General features: G+C 43.7%; 1 protein-coding gene across 1 annotated transcript in view; it reads right to left on the reverse strand.

Annotated features, from left to right (window-relative positions):
• The window catches only part of myo3a (myosin IIIA), a 599,990-nt gene that overhangs the window by 159,947 nt on the left and 417,379 nt on the right, over nucleotides 1-22,664 (reverse strand). The window contains exons 23-24 of the mRNA XM_078535585.1: nucleotides 18,225-18,302; nucleotides 6,273-6,478 (exon numbers count right to left, since the gene is read on the reverse strand). Of these exons, the coding sequence (XP_078391711.1) occupies nucleotides 6,273-6,478; nucleotides 18,225-18,302 (284 nt within the window). The remainder of the gene's footprint in view (nucleotides 1-6,272; nucleotides 6,479-18,224; nucleotides 18,303-22,664) is intronic.

A 22,664-nucleotide genomic window follows, 5' to 3' on the forward strand; every position in this document is an offset into this window, starting at 1 on the left:
CCGCCCAGTGATCCAAAGCACATCGAGTTTCATTTATATGCTGATGATACTGAGCTCTACCTCACCACCACTTGCCTCAACCCCTCCACTGTCTCTGATTTTTCACACTGCATGCCTGACATTCAGTATTGGATGAGCAGAAATTTTAGTCCAACTAAATGTTGAGTAGATCAAAGCCATTGTCTTTGGATCCCGCCACAAACTCTGCTTCCTAGTCACTATCCCTCTCTGGGGCGCTTGTGAGTGGTGGGAATTGTTCTACATTGGTCAAATAGAAGAGGAATTACTTGCAGAAATCCTCTCTACCCGACAGTTTTCCTGGTAAAGGCCTCTTGCATGTAGCTGTCACCAATACAATTACAGCACTACAGATACTGTAACACCACCTTGATTTTCCTTGGGGGCCATTGACAGGTTCTGTCTTGGTGGCTGGAATGCAAGCAGAAGTCCGCTGTGAATATTTGATGGCCCTCGTGCCAGGAAATTGGGCCAGGAACATGGTGAGGCTGAGGCAGCTTGCAGCCATTCCACCTGGATTCTTTTGGGATGGGATCAGGTGAATCAAATCTCTCATTGTAGTAATTATAGTTTTGGGAAATGTTGGACTGAAGCTTTAAGAATACTCGTGTGCTGTAATATCACATGACCTGTGTAACCCAATGTGTTCGCAGGGCGGGGAACCTCTACAGGGAGAATACTTCTTTAATAATGGAGTTAGATATAAGTGTGTAGTTGCTACTGCTGTCTTGTAAATAAACCCAAATGTTTCCACTAAGAAAAGCTGTCTGAAGATCAACTCTATAACAAACTGGCGATGAGGATAAATCAGATTCAGTGCTGTACCTTGCCCAGAAATTGTGAGTATTTAAGTTTGTTAAAAATAACAGAAGATATATTCATCTGAAATGCCACGGTTTGGCAGAATCAATCCCTTTGAGCCAGCCACAGACGATTGGTCTCAATTTATAGAACAGCTTGTGTTCTTCTTTCAAGCAAACAAAATCACGGGGGAAGAAAAGAGGAGAGCTATCCTCCTGAGTATTTGTGGAAGCAAAATCTACAGTTTGCTTCAAAGCTTAATTTCCCCCAATGCTCCAGATTCGAAGACTTTCCGTGAATGAGTAGATGTCATTAAGGGACATTTTAAACCCAAGCGCTCAGTCACAATGCAGAGGTTCAGGTTCAATTCATAAAATAGAGCCCCAGGTGAGACAATTACTACCTATGTGGAGAAATTAAAGCAACTAATGGAACATTGTGATTTTGGTGAAACCCTGAATGCCATGCTCAGAGATTGTTTAGTCTGGGCAGGATTTTTCCCTTGGTGGGAGTGCTTAGGGGGGATGCTCGGGGGGGAAGCTGACTGCTGACCGAGATTGGCTCCGCACCATGATTTTACGTGGGTGGGCCAATTAAGGCCTGCCCTGCGTGGATCGCGAATGGCAGTGCTGAGCGCTGCCTGTGCGGGCGGGGGGAGGAGGGTGAGCCAGGCCTCGCACAGCTTGCACATGCATGAGAAAGAGCGCTTCAATCTCCCTGAGCTGCCTCAGGGAGACTGAAGAATTGTTTACCAAATTAATAAAAACAGTAAAAATTTAATAAAACATGTCCCCTCATGTGACTTTGTAGCCGTAAGGTTACATGGGCAGCATAGATTTGAATTTAATTAGATTGTTAATGGCCTTAATAGGCCTTTTAATTATCGGTGGAGGTGCAGCTGACCCTGGTGCGTGCCCGCCGAACGAAATATCACACGAATGTGCGATGATGTCGGGATGCATGCCCAACGTCATTGCGCGTCATTTTACACTCGGGCATGTTGGGCACATGCCTGCATGCCAAGCGTAATATTCTGCCCTATGTGGCATGCAAAAAGACACTATTCAGCGAAGATTGCTGGCTGAAGTGAATCTTGATTTTAAGAAAGAGTTAAAAATAATGCTGGTGTTGAAAAGCGCTATAAGGGAATTACAAGCAATTCAAGGGGAGCAAAATGGCACCGTACTCCAAATTGGGAGGAATAGTCAGCTGAAAGTGGCGCGGAAAGCCAGGACTCCTCTGCGAAGCGGAAAGTGGCCCCTGCTAACTGAAAAACGAGAGGAAACAGCTTAGCAACTAAATCGAAAAATAACTTTCCATGACGTGGAAACAATCAGCCTTCTAGCGATTAGCAATTTAAAAAAGTAGGATGTTAATTTTGTCACAGAAGTGGACACATAATGAGACAGTGCAAAGCGAGATTTAAACATGCCTCCAAACAACAAACGAAGTCCAATGAAGTCTATAGTGTAGAAGAGCCTGAAACAACAAATTCTGACATTTATTCACTATTCAACATGAAAGTTGGGAAGAGAGCCAATATTTGTTACAGTGCAAGTGAATGGTAAACCATTAAAAATGGAAGTAGACATGGAAGCTTCTACCGCTGTAATACAAGAACACTCTTTCAGATATTTAAATAAAGGTGATCAACAATTACATTTCGAACAAACATCTGCCAAGTTGAAAATGTACATAGGCGAAGAAATCAAAGTAAAAGGTATCAACAAAGCAAGTGTTCATTATAGACACCAATCGGCACAGCTACCAGTGATGGTGGTAGAAGGTGAAGGGCCAAGCTTTCTAGGGTGTGATTGGTTAAAGGAGATTAAATTAAACTGGTCCAAAATCTTCCAGTTGAGAGCAGGTGGACTACTAGAGCTGTTAAAAAAAATGATACCGTCTTCAAGGATGAACTGGGAAAAATCCAAGGCCTACAGGCCAAGATTTATGTGAATCCAAAAGCAAACCCTCACTTCTTAAAAGCAAGACTGGTGCCATACGCCCTGAGAGAGAAGGTTGATGCTGCACTGAACTGGCTAGAGACGCTGGGTGTCATAAAAGCAGTTCAGTTCTCAGGGTGGGCAGCACCCATAGTCCCTGTCCTTAAACCAGACTAGACCCACCGGATCTGTGGGGACTATGAACTAATGGTCAACAGAGCAGCCAAACTGGACAGGTACCCTATTCCCAAAACTGAAGACTATATGCCAAACCAAATGGAGGGACAACGTATATAAAGCTTGACATGAGTCACATATATCAGCAATTGGAGTTGGATGACACCTCCTGGGAAATCGTCACCATAAAAACCCATAAAGGGTTATACCAACATACAAGCCTGCCCTCCATGTTTCCTGGGCCTGTGCCATTTTCAGAGGCTTACTGCAGGGACTACCACAGGTTGTGGTCTACCCAGACAATGTACTTATAACTGGATTCACAGAAAATGAACACTTAGCTAATCTAGTGGAAGTCCTGAAATGATTTTTACAAGCAAGAATGCACCTGAAGAAGGAAAAATGCACTTTTCAAGCAAATGAAGTAATCTATTTGGGTCACCAGGTAGATGCCCAAGGGTTACACCCGGTTGAAATGAAGGTTAAAGCAATAAGAGAGGCACCTGCATCTAAGAACACCTCTGAACTTATATCATTTTTAGGGATGATAAATTATTATGGGCGATTTCTACTAAATTTATCCAGAGTTCTGGCCACTCTACATTCACTGCTAAGAAAAAAAAAGCATTGGTTTTGGGAGGCAGCCCAAAAAGAAGCCTTCATGGAAATAAAACAGCTCTTACGGTCTTCAAATTTGATAGTGCATTATGACCAGACAAAGGAATTGGTGCTAACTTGCGATGCGTCCCCCTATGGAGTGGGAGCAGTACGATCTCATAAAATGGATGATGGCACAGAAAGGCCAATAGGCTATGTATCCAGGATGCTTACCACAGCTGAAAAAGGATATTCTCAGATTGAAAAAGAAGGTCTATCGATTATCCTTAGTGCAAAAAAATTCCACCAATACGTGCATGGGCGACATTTCATGGTAGTAACAGACCACAAATCACTTTTGGGTTTGTTTAGCGAGGAAAAGGCTATCCCTCCCATAGCCTCCACAAGCAAACAAAGATGGGCCTAAATTTGGCAGCATATAATTGCACCTTTATACATAGACCAGGGGTTCATATAGCAAATGTTGATGCCCTTAGTCGCCTTTCTTTGCAAGAGAACGATGAACTTGTCCACAGGAACTTGTCTTGTGATGAATTTTCTAGATTCCTTGCCAGTGTGTGCCAGGCAGATAAGAAACTGGACAAATTGTGATCCAGTCCTGTCTCGAGTGAGAGACCAAGCATTACATGGTTGGTCCCAGGAACAAGTCTCTGATGAATTGAAGCTGTTCTTCAACTGAAGACTTAAGATGAGCAGTCAAGATGGTATTCTATTGTGGGGTACACGGGTAGTAGTTCCTCCATAGGGAAGGGGACCACTTATAGTAGAGCTACACAGTGTCCATCCAGGGAACTCCCGAATGAAGACCATAGCGCAAAGTTATCTTTGGTGGGCAGGGATGGACGGTGGTATTGAAAATGTGGTAAAACACTGTGTGCAATGTCAGCAGCTACAAAGTTATCAGTGTCAGCCCCATTACACGCATGGGAGTGGCCTGGTAGATCCTGGGTGCGATTGCACATTGACTACATCGGTCCTTTCCTTGGAACCATGTTTGTACTGATTATAGATGCTCAATCCAAGTGGTTGAACGTTTATGAGGTAAAGCCTCCAACGTCGGCTTTACCTCATAAATTCTACTATAAAAAAACTACTCCAGTGCTTCACCATCCATGGGTTGCCAGAGGTAGTCGTCTCGGATAATGGCAGTGCATTTATGAGTGCCAAGTTCCAATGATTTATCAGCCTCAACGATATCAACCATGTGAAGACTGCACCATTCCATCCGTCATCAAATGGACTGGCGGAAAGGGCAGTACAAACTGCTAAGGCGGGAATGAAAAAGTTACCAGGTGATTTGCTGAAGACCAATCTTGCTCATTTTCTATTTCACTACAGGACAACCTCCTACACTACAACTGGAGCAACACCTGCAGAATTATTGATGAGGTGCCATCTTCGGACAAGACTGAGCCTAATACTTCCCAATTTGGAGGGGAAGGTGGAGAAAAGTCAAGGAAACCAAAAAGTGAAGCATGATGTGCATAGTCATGAGAGACAATTTACTGTTGGAGAAACAGTATATGCAAAGAATTTTGGTGGAGGACTGAAGTGGTTACCTGGTAAAGTAAGTTCAGTGACCAGACCATTGTCATACCACGTGGAAGTGGAGGAACGGATTACCCGTAAGCATGTGGATCATGTAAGAAAAAGAGACTTACCGCAACAAGTTATTGTTAGACCCGTAACCATTACAGAACCACTGGTTCCTGTTGAAGATGCTCAACCAAGAACAGACATGCCTGATGTCTCTATCAGAGAGGAAGACACTGAACTGCATGTGCCTAATGAGGTACCTGATGTTAATGGGGTTGCAGAGAATGTGTTTTCTACAAAAGAATCTGAAGTCGTGGAGCTACGACGTTCCACACTTATCAGGATGCCACCTGAAAGACCAGACATGTACTTTCATGACCTTTGTAAATATTGTAATGTCACGAGATAAATATCCTTGTAAATACAAAATGTACAGAAAAGTTAAAGAGGGAGGAATGTAGTAATTATAGTTTTGGGAAATGTTGGACTGTAGCTTTAAGAATATTCCTGTGCTGTAAGATCACATGATCTGTGTAAACCGATGTGTTAGAAAACGGGGAACCTCTACAGGGAGAGTAATTCTTTAGTTATGGAGTTTGATGAAAGCGTGTAGTTGGTACTGCTGTCCTGTAACTAAAAGCAAATGTTTCCACTAAGAAAGTTGTCTGAAGATCAACCCTATAACACTCTCTCTCTAACAGGCCCCAAGGATGCTTGCCATGGAGCCCGTGGAATCTTTTAACTTGGGAGGCTATTTGCTGCAGCTACTACACAGTCTGGCTAACCAGGAGACTCTCCCGTTCTTACCGCCTGCCATAGGCATATCAGAAGGATTTACAGATTGACAATCAACCTGCTTGACCACACCACTAACACACCTTCCGCGGCCATCAGGTTCTGGGTGGGATTTGAATCTGGAGCTTCTAGCTTAGATGTAGAGATGCTACCCACTGTACCTCAAGACCTCATGCAGTAAATCAACAGAAGGCCAAGTAAGCATCTTGATGTTTTATGGAAACTGGGGATAGGCAATAAAAAGAAGCTTTCAAAGAATGAAGCACAAATGAATATGCCAGGCATACCAATCACACCTATGATAGCACAATAGCCTCTTCCTGCCAAGGTTTTCACAATGTTCTAGTGCTACAAAAGTAACAAGTGAAAAGTTGGTTTGTTCACCTTTCAATGAAATTTGCAAAGAGAATGCGGTGTGAATATCCTTGTCGACGGATACGAGCTGTCTCCAAAACTCCCGTGTATCGAAGCTGTACCAACACCTTTTCTTGATCAAATTTCTTGGCGTGACGGTCATTATTTGGTTTTATACAACGAACAAAATGAGGCAGACCACCCACCATCTTGGAGAGGAGATCCATGAGTGAATACTGGAATCAAAACAATCATCAGTCACAATAAGAGTTTACAAATGCAGTCGGCTTAAATTTTAAATTTCATTGTAGATTTCACTGAGATTTTTGATGATTTAATCTTTGAGAAATGTTGTGGGATCTATTTTATTCAACTAGGACACAGGGCCTGAGTCTAACATCTCATCTGAAAATAGTCCTGAGGGAGCTTTATCAGAGGTACTCATATTGAGGTATCACCCTCGATTACTTGCACGTCCTGGAGTGGGACTTGAACCACACTCTGATTCACAGGGCAGAATTTTCTGTGGGAGTGGGCGCGGACCCAATTGCCACCTGCAATCAGGTCCGCAACGCCATTTTGCACGGGCAGGCCAATGAAGGCCCGTCCAGCATGAACCGTGGCTCCCGAGGACAGCGGGAGTGGGCCAGCGGCGGCGGGACTGCTATGATCGCCAGATCCGATGGTGACCCAGCAGCCTGTCTAAAAGTGCTCCTGCAGCCATGCAAAGGCTATGAATCATGGCCAGTGGAAGGGCTCCCCAGAGCGCTGCTGGTGAGCAGGCCAGGCAGGAGGGTAAGGCAGGGGGCCAATGTGCCCCTCGTTTCTCAGACGATTGCCTTGCTGCCCTCCTCGAGGATGTGGCAGCAGGATGAGAGGTCCTCATTTCGAGGGATGGGAGGAGGTTGCTCCCCCACATGACCAAACGTGTCTGGGAGGAAGTGGCGGAGGTGGTGAGCTCCCGGGACGTGGTGCGGTGCACCTGGATCCAGTGTCGCAAGCGCTTTAACGACCTCCTGCGCTCTAGAAGGATGAGTACCATGTTGTCATTGGTCAGTGAACCCAGCAGGTAGGCTTTCCCCGGCTGCTCCCCTCCCCACCCCGCCAACTCTGAGTGCAGTTACTGCATTGAATCATTGTGTCCTTCGCTGGGTTGGCCAGCAGATATTGGCCATGCCGAGGTCACCCTGAGAGGGTGTTGATGAGATGGGTTCTGCACCCGCAGCATGTGGTACAGTGACACTCACATTACTGTTTTAGGGGCAACCTGGAGGATCTGCGCCTAGGCACAGTGCTGCAACTGCAAAACATGTCAAAGTTAGGGTGCTGACATGCTGGGAGGGGAGCTTCCTGGTGGTGGGGCACCGATCGATCTGCTTCCCTTTACGTTCCACATGCTTGCGCCTCCGTGTCTTGTAAGGTTGGACCGTGTGGTGCCAAATGTGATGTAGGCTGCATTTGGCCAAGTTCGGGGGGAGGGGGTGGTGAGGGGGCACAGGCCTGGCATCTTTGTGTGAGTGTGCGGCAGCTGTGGGGTGACGAGGCACTGGAGCCCTGTAATGTTCCAGTCTGTTTGGGGTGGGACGGCAGTGAAGACATTCCAGGTACAAGATGCACTCATCGATGCTCCCTCCCAGGCGGGGTCAGCACAGACTCCACGGGCCAGAGAACATCCGCCAAGATCATCGAGGCCAACAGGACAGCAGAGTGAGCAGGCTGTCTCAGATGCCAGTGCCAGTGAGGGGACAGCACCTAGACATAGCACCCAAAAGCGTTAATTTAAGGTACCTTAGGCACACCATGGGTTTCTCACTGGTGCTTTTGTGTTACCCTGCAATGAGATCATGATTAGCTTGGTGTGTTGTTTAACACCTTTGTCATTTTGTTTTCTTAAGATCATTTTGTTATATCATTAAATTTAGACATGTGATCATTGGTTGAGAGTGCCTCTTTTCCTCTGCAGGTGGATGCTTACCCATGATGTTATGAGTGGGTTGTGTCACATTGGGCTCTATTGACTGGCCCTTAGTTAATGTTGCTTTCCAGGCAGATGTAGCACTCAGGTATCGAGTATGGAAGCTACGGCACAGGCTTGTGTTGGAGGTCCATCCGTGGTGTTCTAGCTGAAGGTTAATTGGATTAAAGCCTCCCGGGTGTCCCTACTTCCCTGCAGTATGCCCGGGTCAGCGTCTACCCCCTCAGCATTTCCCTGTGCGTGCTCATCCTCGGACTCACTGCTGGACGCAGCAACTGCGTCTACATCTTCATCGTCCACAGCATCCCCCCCTTTCCAGCGCAAGATTGTGGAGAGTGTAGCATGCAACCACTATCACCAACACATGATCTGGGGGGTATTGGAGTGCGCCCCCTGAACGGTCCAGGCATCGGAAGTGTATCTTGAGAAGACCGGTGGTTCTCTCCACCACAGCCCTTGTGGAGGTGTGGCTCCTATTGTACCACTGCTCAGCTTCTGTTCTTGGATGGCGGAGAAGCGTCAAGAGCCACATTCTGAGGGGATAGCCCTTGTTACCCAGCAGCCATCCATTAAGCCGGGCTGGACCACTGAAGAATCCTGGCACCTGGGAGTGTCTGAGGATGTATGCATCGTGGGAGCTGCCTGGGTACCTTGCACAGACTTGTAGAATCTGCATCCTGTGAGCTGTGATCACACACTATCTGCACTTTCATGGAATGGAAGCCCTTCCTGTTGACGAAGGCACCGGGCTCACCTGCTGGCACCTTGATGGCCGTGTGTGTGCAGTCAATTGCACCCTGGACACGGGGGAAGCCATCAGAAACCGCAAAGCCTCTAGCTTGCTCTGTCTGGCTGGCCTGGTCCCAGCGGTGGTGGATGAATGTCAATGCACGCCTGAATAAAGCGTCTGTCACCTGCTTGATACAGGTGTGGACAGCTGATTGGGAGACACTGCAAAGATCACCCACCGAGCCCTGGAAAGAGCCAGAGGCATAGAAGTTGAGTGCAGCTGTGACCTTAGAGTGACAGACATGGGGTGCCCACCCACACAGTTAGCGGAGATCTCAGGGCCTATCATCTGATAGATAGAGTTGACTGTCTCCCTTGAGACACGGAGCCTCCTTTGGCACTGCACCACTAATATATTGAAGTTGCTGCTTTGCTGCCTGTATACCCTGGCAGCAGGATAGTGGCATCTTCTGCGGCCTCTTCCGCTTTGGACATCCTGTTGGCCCTGCGCCCCTTGTGCCTGCACCTGTCCTCCCAAAGATGGCTCCCCTGGAGGCTGAATGTGCTCTCCTGGCCTCCTCCCCGTTCTGGCCCCCCCTTCCTCCTCAGTGGAGTGCACAACTCCCATTCCCAGGCTAAGGGAAGGTTTCCTGAAACATGCAGACCCCAAAAAGAATCTTCACTGCAGAGTGCTGACCTGAGGGTTATGAGTCCCGTCCAAGCAGCTGGTATGAGTTTTGAAGTATTTCTGCTCACACAGGCAAGTATCAGTAACTTTCAAAAATAAATATCTAACTGAGCACGTTTGCGACCCCACTGAGCCCTCTTATCCTGCCCATGGATGAGGTTTATACAAATGTGTCCAACCTGCCTGCCCATTGCGCCCATGCGACTACCTGAAGATCGCACGGGCCCCAAAAAATCACCATCAGTTGGTGCCTCAAGGGCCTTAAGTGGCTCGTTAATTAATTGTGGGCGCACATCGGAAATCATCACGTGCTCGCCCACCGAAATATCGCGATGATGCACGATAATGTTGGGACACTCGCCCGACATCATCTCGCATCATTTTATGCGTCGGCTTGTGGGGCCTGCCCCTGCAGGCCAATGGGAACATTCTGCCCATTGAGTCATACAATGAAAGAGTCATTATTGCATAGAAGGAGGCCATTCAGCCCATTGAGTCCATAGAATCATAGGGCTGGATTTTATCAGCCCTGTCAGGACAGTTGGGAGATGGGAAGGCTGGCAATATGGCTCAGGAGGCAGTGGGTAGTTTGCCTGGTTACAGCACATGGGGCAGCCTTTGGCCTGACATGTCCATGTTGGTTCTCTGTAGAACCATTGAAAGGATCCAAAGTTTCAAAGCCAAGACTGCTACCACTGAGTCTCGTTCACCAACCAGTACACAGTATATCACTTTGTCAAATTTGAGAAGTTATTTTTTTTTAAATTTTCTATTTATTGTAATTAAAATTAATGGGCCTTAATTTCTGAGGTCCAGGGCGTTGCATTGGGGGTTACCCCAAACATGCCCTGGGAAATATCCTACGGAGGTTCCCAGGTATGGTTTGAATGGCAATTGCCTGGAAGTGCAAACTTTCCCTGGGTACCATCCGAAAATGTGATTTAAATTGCAAACTCCGGATGGTTCCAACGGGGTTACACCAATAGCTACCCAGGAAACATTAGAAGAATTAAATCCTCCTGGGTATTGCACAAACCCACACTGGCCCCCTAAAGGGCTTGCCCCACACCCCCGAGCCCCCAGGGACTCCCCCCAGACTACCCCACCGGACTCCCCCAATAGCCTCAGCCACACAGTGTCTCCCACCACGGGCCCCGCCAAACTCCCATGCACCCCCATCCCCCAGGGGCTTCCCACCCCTCCAACACCCCCCTCCCATGGGTTGCCCTCTACCCCGCCCGCCCCCAACTCCCCCAGCTCAGGACTCCCCCCACTCCCATGGGGACTCTTGCCCCCACCCTGCCAGGCCCAACTCTCACCCCCACTTCTCGCCCCTGAAGCCCAAACCAACCTGACCTGACACCACCCCCTTCCCCACCGAGGCCTGACCCTCTTCAAGAGGACTGACCCCCCTTCTCCTAAAGGCACAACCCCGATGTCTGAGGCCCGACGCCACCCCCAAGGCCGAACACCACCCTCCTCCTCACCTGAGGCCCAGGCTGGAGAGGAATTTGCAGTGGGAGGGGGAGGATCCATTTGTCGTGGTACCAACAACATAGGTAGAACTAGGAAAATGGTTCTTTATACAGAGTGTGATGAGTTAGGCACTAAATTAAAAAGCAGCACCTCAAAGGTAATAATCTCTGGATTATTAACTGAGCCACGTGCAAATTGGCATAAGGTCCATAAAATTAGAGATATAAGAATGGCTCAAAGACAGGTGTGGGAGAAGTAGGTTCCGTTTCATGGGGCACTGGCACCAGTACTGGGGAAAGTGGGGGCTGTACCGTTGAAACGGTGTACACCTGAACCATCCTGGGACCGGTGTTCTAGTGAGCCACATGACTAGGGAAGTAGAGAGGATTTTAAACTAAATGGTGGGGGCAAGGGATCAAATCTGGGAGGATGTGGAAAAGCAATGAGTGGAGACAAGGAAAGAGAGAAAGGTATTAATATGGGAAATGATAAACAGATTGTGACAGGAAGGGACAGAGAGTAGAGGGAGTACATATCTAAGAGTAAATCAGCAAATAAGGCTAGATATTGCAAAAATAATAAAAGAACAAAACTAAAGGCTCTCTATTTGAATGCATGTAGCATTCGAAACAAAACAGATGAACTGATAGTGCAAATAGAAATAAATAAGTATGATCTGATAAGCCATTACAGAGTCATGGCTACAGGATGACATAGATTGGGACCTAAAGGGTACGTGACATTTAGGAAGGACAGGAAGCTAGGAAAAGGAGGAGGGGTGGCTCTGTTAATTAATGATGGTATTAGCACAATAAAGAGGGATGACCTAAGTTCAGGAAACCTGGATTTACAAACTGTTTGGATAGAAATGAGAAATAATAAAGGCAAGAAGTCATTGGGGGTGGGGTGTTCAGGCCCCCTAACAGTAACCATATGATAGAACAGAGAATAAAGGAAGAAATAATGGGAGCTTGTCAGAAAGTTACAGCAATAATCATGGGGGATTTCAATCTACATATAGACTAGAAAAATCAGATGGGCAAAATTAGCCTAGATGAAGAGTTCATACAATGTTTTTGGGATAGTTTCATAGAACAGCACATTGTGGCATCAACTAGAGAGCATGCTATACTAGACCTGGTATTGTGCAAAGAGATAGAATTAATTAATGACCTCATCATGAAGGTGCCCTTAGGTAGCAGCAATCATAATACGATTGAATTTTGCATTCAGTTTGAGAGAGAGAAGAATGGGTCAAAGACTACTATTTTAAATTTAAATAAGGTCAATTATGAGGGCATGAAAGCAGAGCTATCTAAAGTGAACTGGCAAATGAGGGTAAGGGCAATAGAGATGCAGTGGCAGACATTTAAGGGGGTATTTCAGAATACACAGAATAGATGCATTCCAATGCAAAAGGAAAATTCCAAGGGAGGACCCACCATCCGCGGTTAACTAAAAAAAATTAAAGAAAAAACATACAATTGCATGAACATAAGAACTAGGAGCAGGAGTAGGCAATTCAGCCCCTCGAGCCTGCCCTGCCATTCATTACGATCATGGCTGATCTCATTTCAGCCTCAACTCCAATTTCCCGACCTCTCCCCATAACCTTTTATCCCATTACTAATTAAAAATCTGTCTATCTTCTCCTTAAATTTATTCAGTGTCCTGGCATCCACTGCACTCTGAGGTAGTGAATTCCACAGATTCACGACCCTTTGAGAAAAGTAATTCCTCCTCGTCTCTGATTTAAATCTAGCACTCCTTAGCCTAAAACTATGGTCTCTCTTTCTAGAATGCCCCAGAAGGGGAAACATCCACTCCACGTCTACTTTGTCTATCCCCTTTAGCATCTTACATAGCTCAATTAGATCTCCTCTCATCCTTCTAAACTCTAGTGAGTATAGGCCTAAACTGCTCAATCTCTCCTCATAAGACAAGCCCCGCATCTCTGGAGTCAATCTAGTGAACCTCCTCTGAACCGCCTCCAGTGCAACTACATCCTTCCTCAAGTAAAGGGACCAAAACTGTGCACAGTACTCCAGGTACGGTCTCACCAATGCCTTGTACAGTTGCAACAACACTTCCCTATTTTTATATTCTATTCCTTTAGCAATAAATCAAAATTCCATTTGCCTTCCTTATTACCTGCTGTAGCTGCATACTAGCTTTCAGCGATTCATGCACGAGGACACTCAGATCCCTCTGCACTGATGCATTCTGAAGTTTCTCTCCATTTAATTAATAAGTCACCATTTTATTCTTTTGACCAAACGGGATAACCTCACACTTATCCACATTAAACTCCATCTACCAAATTTTGGCCCATTCACCTAATCTGTCCATGTCCATTTGTAAATTTCTTATTTCTTCATTGCAACTTACTTTCCCACCTATTTTGGCGTCATCTGCAAATTTAGCTATAGTACCTTCTATCCCTGAATCCAAGTCATTAATATAGATTGTAAATAGTTGGGGCCCAAGGACCAAACCCTGTGACATCCCAGTAGTTACAGCTTGCCATCCAGAAAAAGACCCATTAATCCCGACTCTCTGCTTTCTGTTGGTTCGCTAATCCTCTATCTAAGATAATATATTATGCTTAAATCCGAGTGATCTTTGATGAAGATAGGTGGCAGGTCAGAAGATTGGATAGAATATAAAAAACAGCAAAGAATGATCAAAAGATTGATAAGGAAGGAGAAGTTAGAGTATGAGAGAAAGCTAGCTAGAAATATAATAACAGGTAGTAAGAGTTTCTATAGATATTTTAAAAAAAGAGTCAACAAAGTGGGCATTAGTCCTATAGAAAGTGAGTCTGGAGACTTAATAATGGAAAATAAGGAGATAGCAGAGGAACTCAACAAGTATTTTGCATTGGTCTGCACTATCAAGGATACAATGAACATCCCAGAAATAACTGCAAATCAGGAATTGGAAGGGAGGGAGGAACTCAGGAAAATTACAATCAACATGGAAGTGGTACTTAGCAAAATGTTGGAACTGCGGGCTGACAAATCCCCAGAACCTGATGGGCTTCATCTTAGTGTCTTAAAAGAAGTGGCTAATGAGGTAGTTGATGCATTTGTTTCCAAAAGGGAGGGAGACAGAAAGTAGGAAACTATATCTGTCATTGGGGAAATGTTAGAAGCTATTATTTAAGATGTTATAGCAGCGCGCGTGAAAAAAATTCAGGGTAATCAGGCAGTGCCCACATGGTTTTCTGAAAGGGAAATCATGTTTAACCAATTTATTGGAGTTCTTTGAAGAAGAAACATGTGCTATAGATGAAGGAGAACCAGCAGATGTGCTGTAATTAGACTTTCAGAAGGCATTTGATAAGGTGCCACATCAAAGGTTATTGTGGAAAATAAAAGCTCATGGTGTAGGGGGTAACATATTGGCATGGATTGAAGATTGGCTAGGTAATAGGAAATAGAAAGCAGGCATAAATGGGTCATTTTCTCACTGGCAAGATGTAACAAGCAGTATGCTACAGGGATCACTGCTGGGCCTCAACTTTTTACAGTTTATATTAGTGACTTGGTTGAAGGGATCAATGGTATGGTTGCTAACTTTGCTAATAACACAGCAATAGGTAGGATAGTAAGATGTGAAGAGGGCACAGGGAGGCTACAAAGGGATATAGATAGGTAAAATGAGTGGGCAAAGATCTGGTAAATGAAGTATAACGTGGGAAAGTGTAAAATTATCCATTTTGGCAGGAAAAGTAGAAGAAGAAACATATTATCTAAATGATGGGAAATTGCAGAGCTCTGAGGCGCAGAGGGATCTAGGTGTCCTAGTGCATGAATCGCAAAAGGCGATTGTAGGTACAGCAAGTAATTAGGAAAGCTAATAGAATGTTATCATTTATTGTGAGGGGAATTGAATATGAAAGTAGGGAGGTTATCCTTAGTTCTACAGGGCATTGGTGAGGCCACATCTGGAATACTGTGTACAGTATTGGCCACCTTATTTAAGGAAGGATGCAAATGTGTTGGAGGCAGTTCAGAGAAGGTTTACTGGACTAGTACCTGGAATGGGCGGGTTATCTTATGATGAAAGGTTGGACAGGCTGGGCTTGTATCTGCTGGAGTTTAGAAGAGTAAGAGGTGGCTTGACTGAAACATATAAAATCCTGAAGGGTCTTGACAGGGTCAATGTGGACAGGATATTTCCTCTTCTGGGAGAATCTAGTACTAGGTGCCAGTGTTTAAAAATAAGTAGTCGCCAATTTAGGACAGAGATGAGGAGAAATCTTTTCCCTCAGAAAGTTGAGTTTTGGAACTCTCTTCCTCAAAAGGCAGTGGAAGCAGAGTCTGAATATTTTTAAGGCAGAAGTAGACAGATTCTTGATAAACATTTTTTTTTTTACTGTGCAGACCTTCACATTGGGGAGGTGCACGGGGGGGAGGGTGGGGGGCAGGCAGATTGGCTCAGTTGGCTGGAGAGCTGGTGTGGATCAGATAGGATTCCCTATTCCAGCTGGGATGGATTTGGGACCTATCTCCTTGCCCTACATGTGGTGGACATCATGTGGGTTGGACCTACCTTCAGGCAGAGAACTCAAATAGAAGAACTCAAATGAAAATGAACAAAATAAATATTTACATAAGACAACACTGAGGCATGCTTCACAAATTTGTTTGGGAAGAAAATAAAGAAAACGCTTTTAGAAGCTGCACTTGAGCAGCTTATTTATTGCTGCAGTTCCTTTGGGAAGAAACATTAAATAAACACATCCATAGTGAGACTAGCTGTTACTTTTTTCTCTGCCTCAAGTCCTTCTGCAACAAATGAGAGGAGGCAACATCTGATTGCTTCCAGCCCATTCTATTTGATCCCAACAGGTTCTTATCCTAGAAACAAAGGATGCTGGAAATACTCAGCAGGTCCAGCATTTTATGATTTTATTTCAGATTTTCGGCATCTGCAGTATTTTATTGTATTAGGTTCCTATCCTATTTCTGCAATAATCATATTGATTGATATGGCAACATCCAATGCCAGTGACAAAATTGGAATTTATTTGTAAAATGCTGACAAGTTGATACATGAATTGAAAAGCTGAATGCCAATTTTAAAAGCCAACATTTGGCATGTAGATTCCTCACTTCATTTACCATTGATTGCTGAACCATCAGCCACTTTCACCCTACTCACTGGAACTAGCTCTCCAAAACCCTCTCTCCTCTAATTCTCTCTTTCTAACATTAAAAACGTATCTTTTTTGACCAAACATTCAGTCACTCTCCACTTCCTCCTCCATGGCTCAGCATCCATTTCCCATTCTAAATCCATTTGGGATGAAGCATTGTTTTTTCACCTTTAAAGGTGTTATATAAATGCAAGTTGTTGTTGCTATTGATATGGGTAAGTTGAAGGCTTGTGAGATCCTCACTGAATTTGAAGATTCCACTCTCACCATTGACACCTCTGGGCTTTTGAAGTTGGTTTTTATAATGATTAATATTCCAACCTTTTAACAACCATAGTAAGTGAACAGGAGCATGAGTTTCTAGATAGGGTGAAATATTCCGGCAGAATTGTGAGCTCTATAACACCAGATGCTCTGGTGTGTGGGTAGTTTGAGAGTTCTCAGTGCATCTGCCTGATTATACCAATTAACATTAATTAGGCACAGAGTTAGTAACTCTGAAAGGAATAATTAGAGATGAACTGAAACTCAGACAAACAGAACCATGCAGGTTTTTACAAAAGGAACCTAGGCTTTATAACCCCATACAGATACAAAAACAATACACACTGGTGAGTTCAGCTGAACCCTATTGATAATTTTTAACTATCAACTTTTTCATCTGTGTGTAAAATCATAGTTACAGTAAGGATGTGTGTCTCCCTCCTATCTTAGCTGTAAGACCTTCCAAACATACAGAACATGAGAAAGGTTGTACTGCCAAAATGTGGTTACTAGCTTCCATGCTCCGAGTAGTTTTCTAAGTGTATACATGCATTCCAACCATTTAGTATTTCTGAGTATTAGCACAAAGCAATATTTCTGCAAGTCCTGAAATGTGGCTGTGCACAGTTATTATTTTCAGATAGCAAGAGTTTATCTAGAACCATCAGACAGTACAAAATTATGCAAAAAAGTTTCAATCTCCAGTAGGTCAGATACCAGGACAGATGAGAACCAAATGTATGTAAATGTGACGGGAAATCACAGCTGTCACCAGTGTCTATCAGTGCATCATGGTACTTTGATTAAAATTTTATGCCCATTGATTTCAATGGTTGCGAAAATGACAGCAGTACACCCACAATTTTCTGATGTGAGCAGGCATTATGTGAACTTCCTCGCAGCTGTCATAACACTCAGGTCACTCCAAGGTTTTTTCTTAGAGGGAGGCAGAGAAAAAAACTGAAAGAGAACCAGCCTGTTCTGCTCTCTTGAACCATGTATTGGTTTGAGAGGAGGTTTGATGTAAACCAGGAAATGCCTTGACTGTCTCTCAGTATAGGGAGGATGCAAAAGGAAGAGAAATAAAACAATAAAACGAATGGGGGTGAATAAAAAGCTCAAGCACACGTAGTTGTCCTAGATCCAGAATTCCAGTAAAAGGCTAGAACTCTACTAGACACAATAATTCTAACCAGGAGATGAAAGGACACAAAGTTTAGGAATCATTGTAATACAATGGAAGTCAAACAGAAAAACTATCCTGATTCAATGCATAATGGAATTCTGCTTAGCAGAATAATTGAAAGAGGCAGGCGGGTAATCTAACTGAATGAAAATAAATATGGCAGAAAATGAAGAGAGAAGAACACCATTTAAGATAATGTGGTACTGGTGATGTTGTGAAATGGTACTGCCAAGCGTATTGCTATGGAATGATAAACTATACATGTGTACCCACATTTCCCTATGAGTTGTCTCTCTGACTATACTTTCAGGAGAAGGTGTAGATGCTCCCTTGTAATTGGGAGACAGAAACAATCTGGAGAATGCCCGTTCAAGTTTACCATGGGTAAAAGTCAGGATGTAGATTGTTTGCCCATTCAGTAAAAGAAGAGTGTGTAAGGTGAGCTGGGTCCTACAGAAGTGTTCAGAGCAGTGATGAGTAATAGAAGCAATGCACCATACCCTGAAGTAAGACGCAACAGTCTGTGTCTTCATGTTAGTGGTTTCTCTGGGATGAAGCGCAGAATCTCCATTGTCAACCTATAAAAAGGAAAATACAGTATGTACTTTACTCTGATGCAGATAGTTTGATGGTCATCTTTTAGGGATGAAGGTTTTGGTCAATCATTTACATAATAGTTAACAGTTTATCTTTAAAATGTCTTTTGGGCATGATTCATGGAGCTAAACAACAGGCATGTAAAAGCGCACGTTGCCATAGCAACTCAGCCTCCCTGAGTGAACTATAACACACCACCACCTAAATAAGCAAATTCTGGAGATAGAATATTCTCCAGTTGGTTCATACCCAGCATCATACACTCACTGGTAAAAAAAAACTCATTGAGAACAAAACGTATTTTTAATTCATTCTTGGGATGTGAGTATTGCTGGCAAGATCCGCATTGAGTTAGTGTTAGGGAGCCATTTACAACTAAGATGGCTCGCTAAACCATTTTACAGTTAAGAGTCAAACAAATGGATCTGGTGTCATATTTACCTCAGATCAGGTAAGGATGGTAGATCTCCTCTCCTGAAGGACATTACTGAGCCAGATGGGTTTTTACAACAATCTAGCAGCTTCATGATCATTATTAATGAAACTATCATTTTATTAATTGAACTTAAATTCCCCAGCATCTAAGGTGGGATTTGAAGTCATATCTCCACTTCATTAGTCCAGACCTCTGGATTACTAATCCAGTAATATTACCTCTATGCTACCATCCACCTGTTTGGCTTATTAGAATAGCAGTATTTAAAAGAACTTTGCTTTTTAAAAAATTCATTCATGGGATGTGCGCATCGCTGGCTAGGCCACCATTTATTGCCCATCCCTAATTGCCCTTTTTCAGAGGGCAGTTAAGAATCAACCACATCGCTAAAATCACATGTAGGCCAGACCAAGTAAGGACAGCAGATTTCCTTCCCTAAATTTTCATTTTTACAACAATCCACAATGATTTAATGGTCACCATCAGACTTTTCATTCCAGATTTCTATTGAATTTAAATACGGGAGGTGGTGGCATAGTGGTATTGTCACTGGACTGGTAATCCAGAGACCAGAGTAATGCTCTGGGGATCCACAGCAGATGGTGGAATTTGAATTCAATTAAAAAAAAATCTGCACTTAAAAGTCTGACGATGACCATGAAACCATTGCCAATTGTCGTAAAAACCCATCTGGTTCACCAATGTCCTTTATATGCCATACCTACCTGGACTACAGAACCACAGGAATATGGTTGACCCTAAATAAGGGCAATTAGGGATAGGCAATAAATGCTGGCCCAGCCCACATCCCATGAATGAATAAAAAGAAAAATTCCACCATCTGTTGTGGTGGGATTTGAACCCTGGTCACCAGAGCACTATCCTGGGCCACTGCCTCCCCCTCCAGGCAAAGAGACAGAGTCAAATCTGGCCTATGTCATTCTGATTGTTTTACCTGCAGTGTTATAACCACCATTGTGGCTTTTTGGAATCTGTGGCTACGCAGAGATCTATCAGTCTACTAGTTTCCACCATCATATTAGAAGTGACTGATGTGTTCTGGAAGCAGAACAGCATAAGCTACTCAACAGTTCCATGCCATATATAACTTTCCAAGGGTAGCTGGTACCATGGAGAGCGCATATATGTCTGTGTTTACTTTGGTAAAAAATGAATCTACTCAATAATTATGCTGATAGTTTTTAATGTTCAAGTATTACCAACTCGACGCATGAATTTCTTGTTGTTTCTCAATCTGCTCTGGCTGAAACATTTGAAACAGGGAGCAGGCTAGGCGGATGATTATAGGGGGGTAATGGATATGTAATTAAGTCATGGACAATGATTCTCCTGCATAATGTACCAAGTCTTGCAGGGAAAAGGTGTAAGAAATCTCCCAAACTATGGTTCCATTGTCCTGACAGGTGTTCATCAATATTTCTCAGAGAAGTTGTGCAAGTTATTTGTTGCATTTTATGTACTGGATAATACTGTTAAATAGCATGTCATTACTACAGATATAGCTAACAAAAAGTTATGTAACTTATTCATGGTGGATGAAAATTTATATGCTTCATGCCTGGAGAAAAGTATCTGGCCACTAAACAAAAGTAAGTAAAAAATAAAGGCTGCAGATATCGTATCTCTAATAAGAATAACCGACTAATAAAACATTTTTTGTTGACCAAATCTTGAAAACTAGATATAAAGTTCCAAAATACAACAATGGGATCAATGTCCTTGCTTCCAAGATCCATAAGGTGCAAGCCACCCAAAATGCCGGGGCAGATTTTGTACTCTCAATAAAACTGATCACCTGTCATCCTGGCTTTTCATGTCCCAGAGAATTGGTTTGAAGATTATTGTCTTCATCATCAAATTCCTCCACAGTTTGCCCCTCTATACCTCTGCAAGTTATTCCAGCTCTATATCCGCACACAGACAATCTTCCTCCAACACTTAGTGCTCCTTGTCCCTTCTACTCTACCCCATGAATAGCTGTTCGCTTATTCAGTGTGCCTTCACTTTCCTACCTTCTGAAACTCCCTCCCTCAGAACTCCACTTTGCCACTCGCCTCTCTGTTTTCAAATGCTTCTTTTAGACCTTTTCTTTTGACCATATTTTACTCCCTCCTGACCCTCTTCCCTTTATTTCTCCTGCTTGATGTCCTCTTGAGGAAGGTAACATCACTGAGACATCGCAATCTGTGTAATAAGCACCAAAGAAATGTAAGTGGATGTTTATAAAATAAATATAGAAGAAGCATCACACAAGAATATTGCATGCCATTGTGTTTCTCTTTTACATATACACATTTGATGTGTTGGGGGAGACAGAAGAAATATAAAGGTAAAAATTGTGCTGGTGCGTATGAATCTACCAGTGAGAATTGAGCAACTGGGGTCTAGGGGAAGCTGCATGGTAATGATCAGATGCAAATTATTCCAGTATGCCACCCAGCTTAAACAACAACTTTTTTTTCATAAGCAGGCCCTCTGATATCCTTTGAAGGCAGGACACTAGCTGGCCCTCCAAGCACCAGGTTCCTGATCCTTCACTGCCCACCCAATTTGCACCTCCTTAGTGATGTTCAGTTCTATACACAGTTCCCCCTCCTTAAACCCACTATATAATCCTTTAGGGTGGATGTACCTGCACAGGTGCTTGTGACAGGTGGAATGAGTGACGAAGGCTGCTGTGAGTTGCTGACTTCGTGAGTGGTATTAGGAGTTGTTGTTTTTCCTGGTGACATGTCTAGAGAAATAGAAGAGGAAGAGAACGAAATGTTAGCTTATTTCATGCAATCCACCCCATCAACTGGGGCACTGTACTGTGTGGCATACTATTGTGCTTGACAGCGATCAAGTAAAGTGTGAAGGACATAGTAAAAGAAGGACAGGATTAGCTTTCAGATGGGACAGGCTTCCAGCTTCACCTTGCTCCATTCACTCTATGCGCTCACAGCAAATGAGATCCAGTGGACCCTCCGCTTGTGCCAATATATTCTCTAGTGTTGTAAGATTTTGTGGCCTGTAACCAGAGAATATTATAAGTTTGAACTATGACACAGATGTAGCCATCTTGCTTCCAGTGTGTTTCAAAGCTTTTTGTTGTAAATTTAAGGCACGAATGTGACAACAGCAAGACTGGCAATTTATGGTTTGTGTCCTGTAGTTGTATGCTCATGCATTGAAAGAACTGTTAGATTGTCTGAATGCTTTGCACAAGGCAAATGTACATGTGCAAGAGGTTGAGAGAAACTGTTCATAATATGTAATCGTAGCCCATATATTTGCCTCGGTTGCCTTACCTTCAGTTCCCTTCAGGTTTGACAAATTCTTTCTCATTTGAATCCATACCGTACTGGGGAGTGTTTACTCTTGTGGCAATTTGCTAAGGGGAGCATGGCCCAGAATCATAAGCAGGATAGACCTTATTGCATTCACATCAGGGCCTCTGTTGTTGTTGTGTAGCTGTTACTCCATTTGGCTTAATTGTGCTGAACTTCGAAACTCTTCAGACATTTTAGTTTGAAAGTTGATAATGCTTTTTTTCCTAACACCACAGGAGGCTGTTGCATCAGGACTCCATAATTCCTCAAGCTCCATCCACATCATGGGTAGTATTCACTATGAAGATATAAATTGTGGCCAGACGAGAATTTTGGACACAAATCAGTATGTTTGATTCATTGGGCAGAAGTTTTGCCATGATCAGCTTCCACTAGGAAAAGTGGTATCACTGGATTTTTCCATATAGATTTCCAGCAAGTGTATAAAAAGTTTGGTTATAAATCAGGTAATGTCTGTGATTCAGGCTTCAGGATGCTTATATCTGCCAGTAAAAAGTAAGTTCCTTTGCCTTCTATTCTCTTCCATCGTTGAGTGACTTGATTTAATTTGGTTT

This window comes from Cetorhinus maximus, chromosome 3 (assembly GCF_964194155.1).
Source record: "Cetorhinus maximus chromosome 3, sCetMax3.hap1.1, whole genome shotgun sequence".
Classification (NCBI taxonomy): domain Eukaryota; kingdom Metazoa; phylum Chordata; class Chondrichthyes; order Lamniformes; family Cetorhinidae; genus Cetorhinus; species Cetorhinus maximus.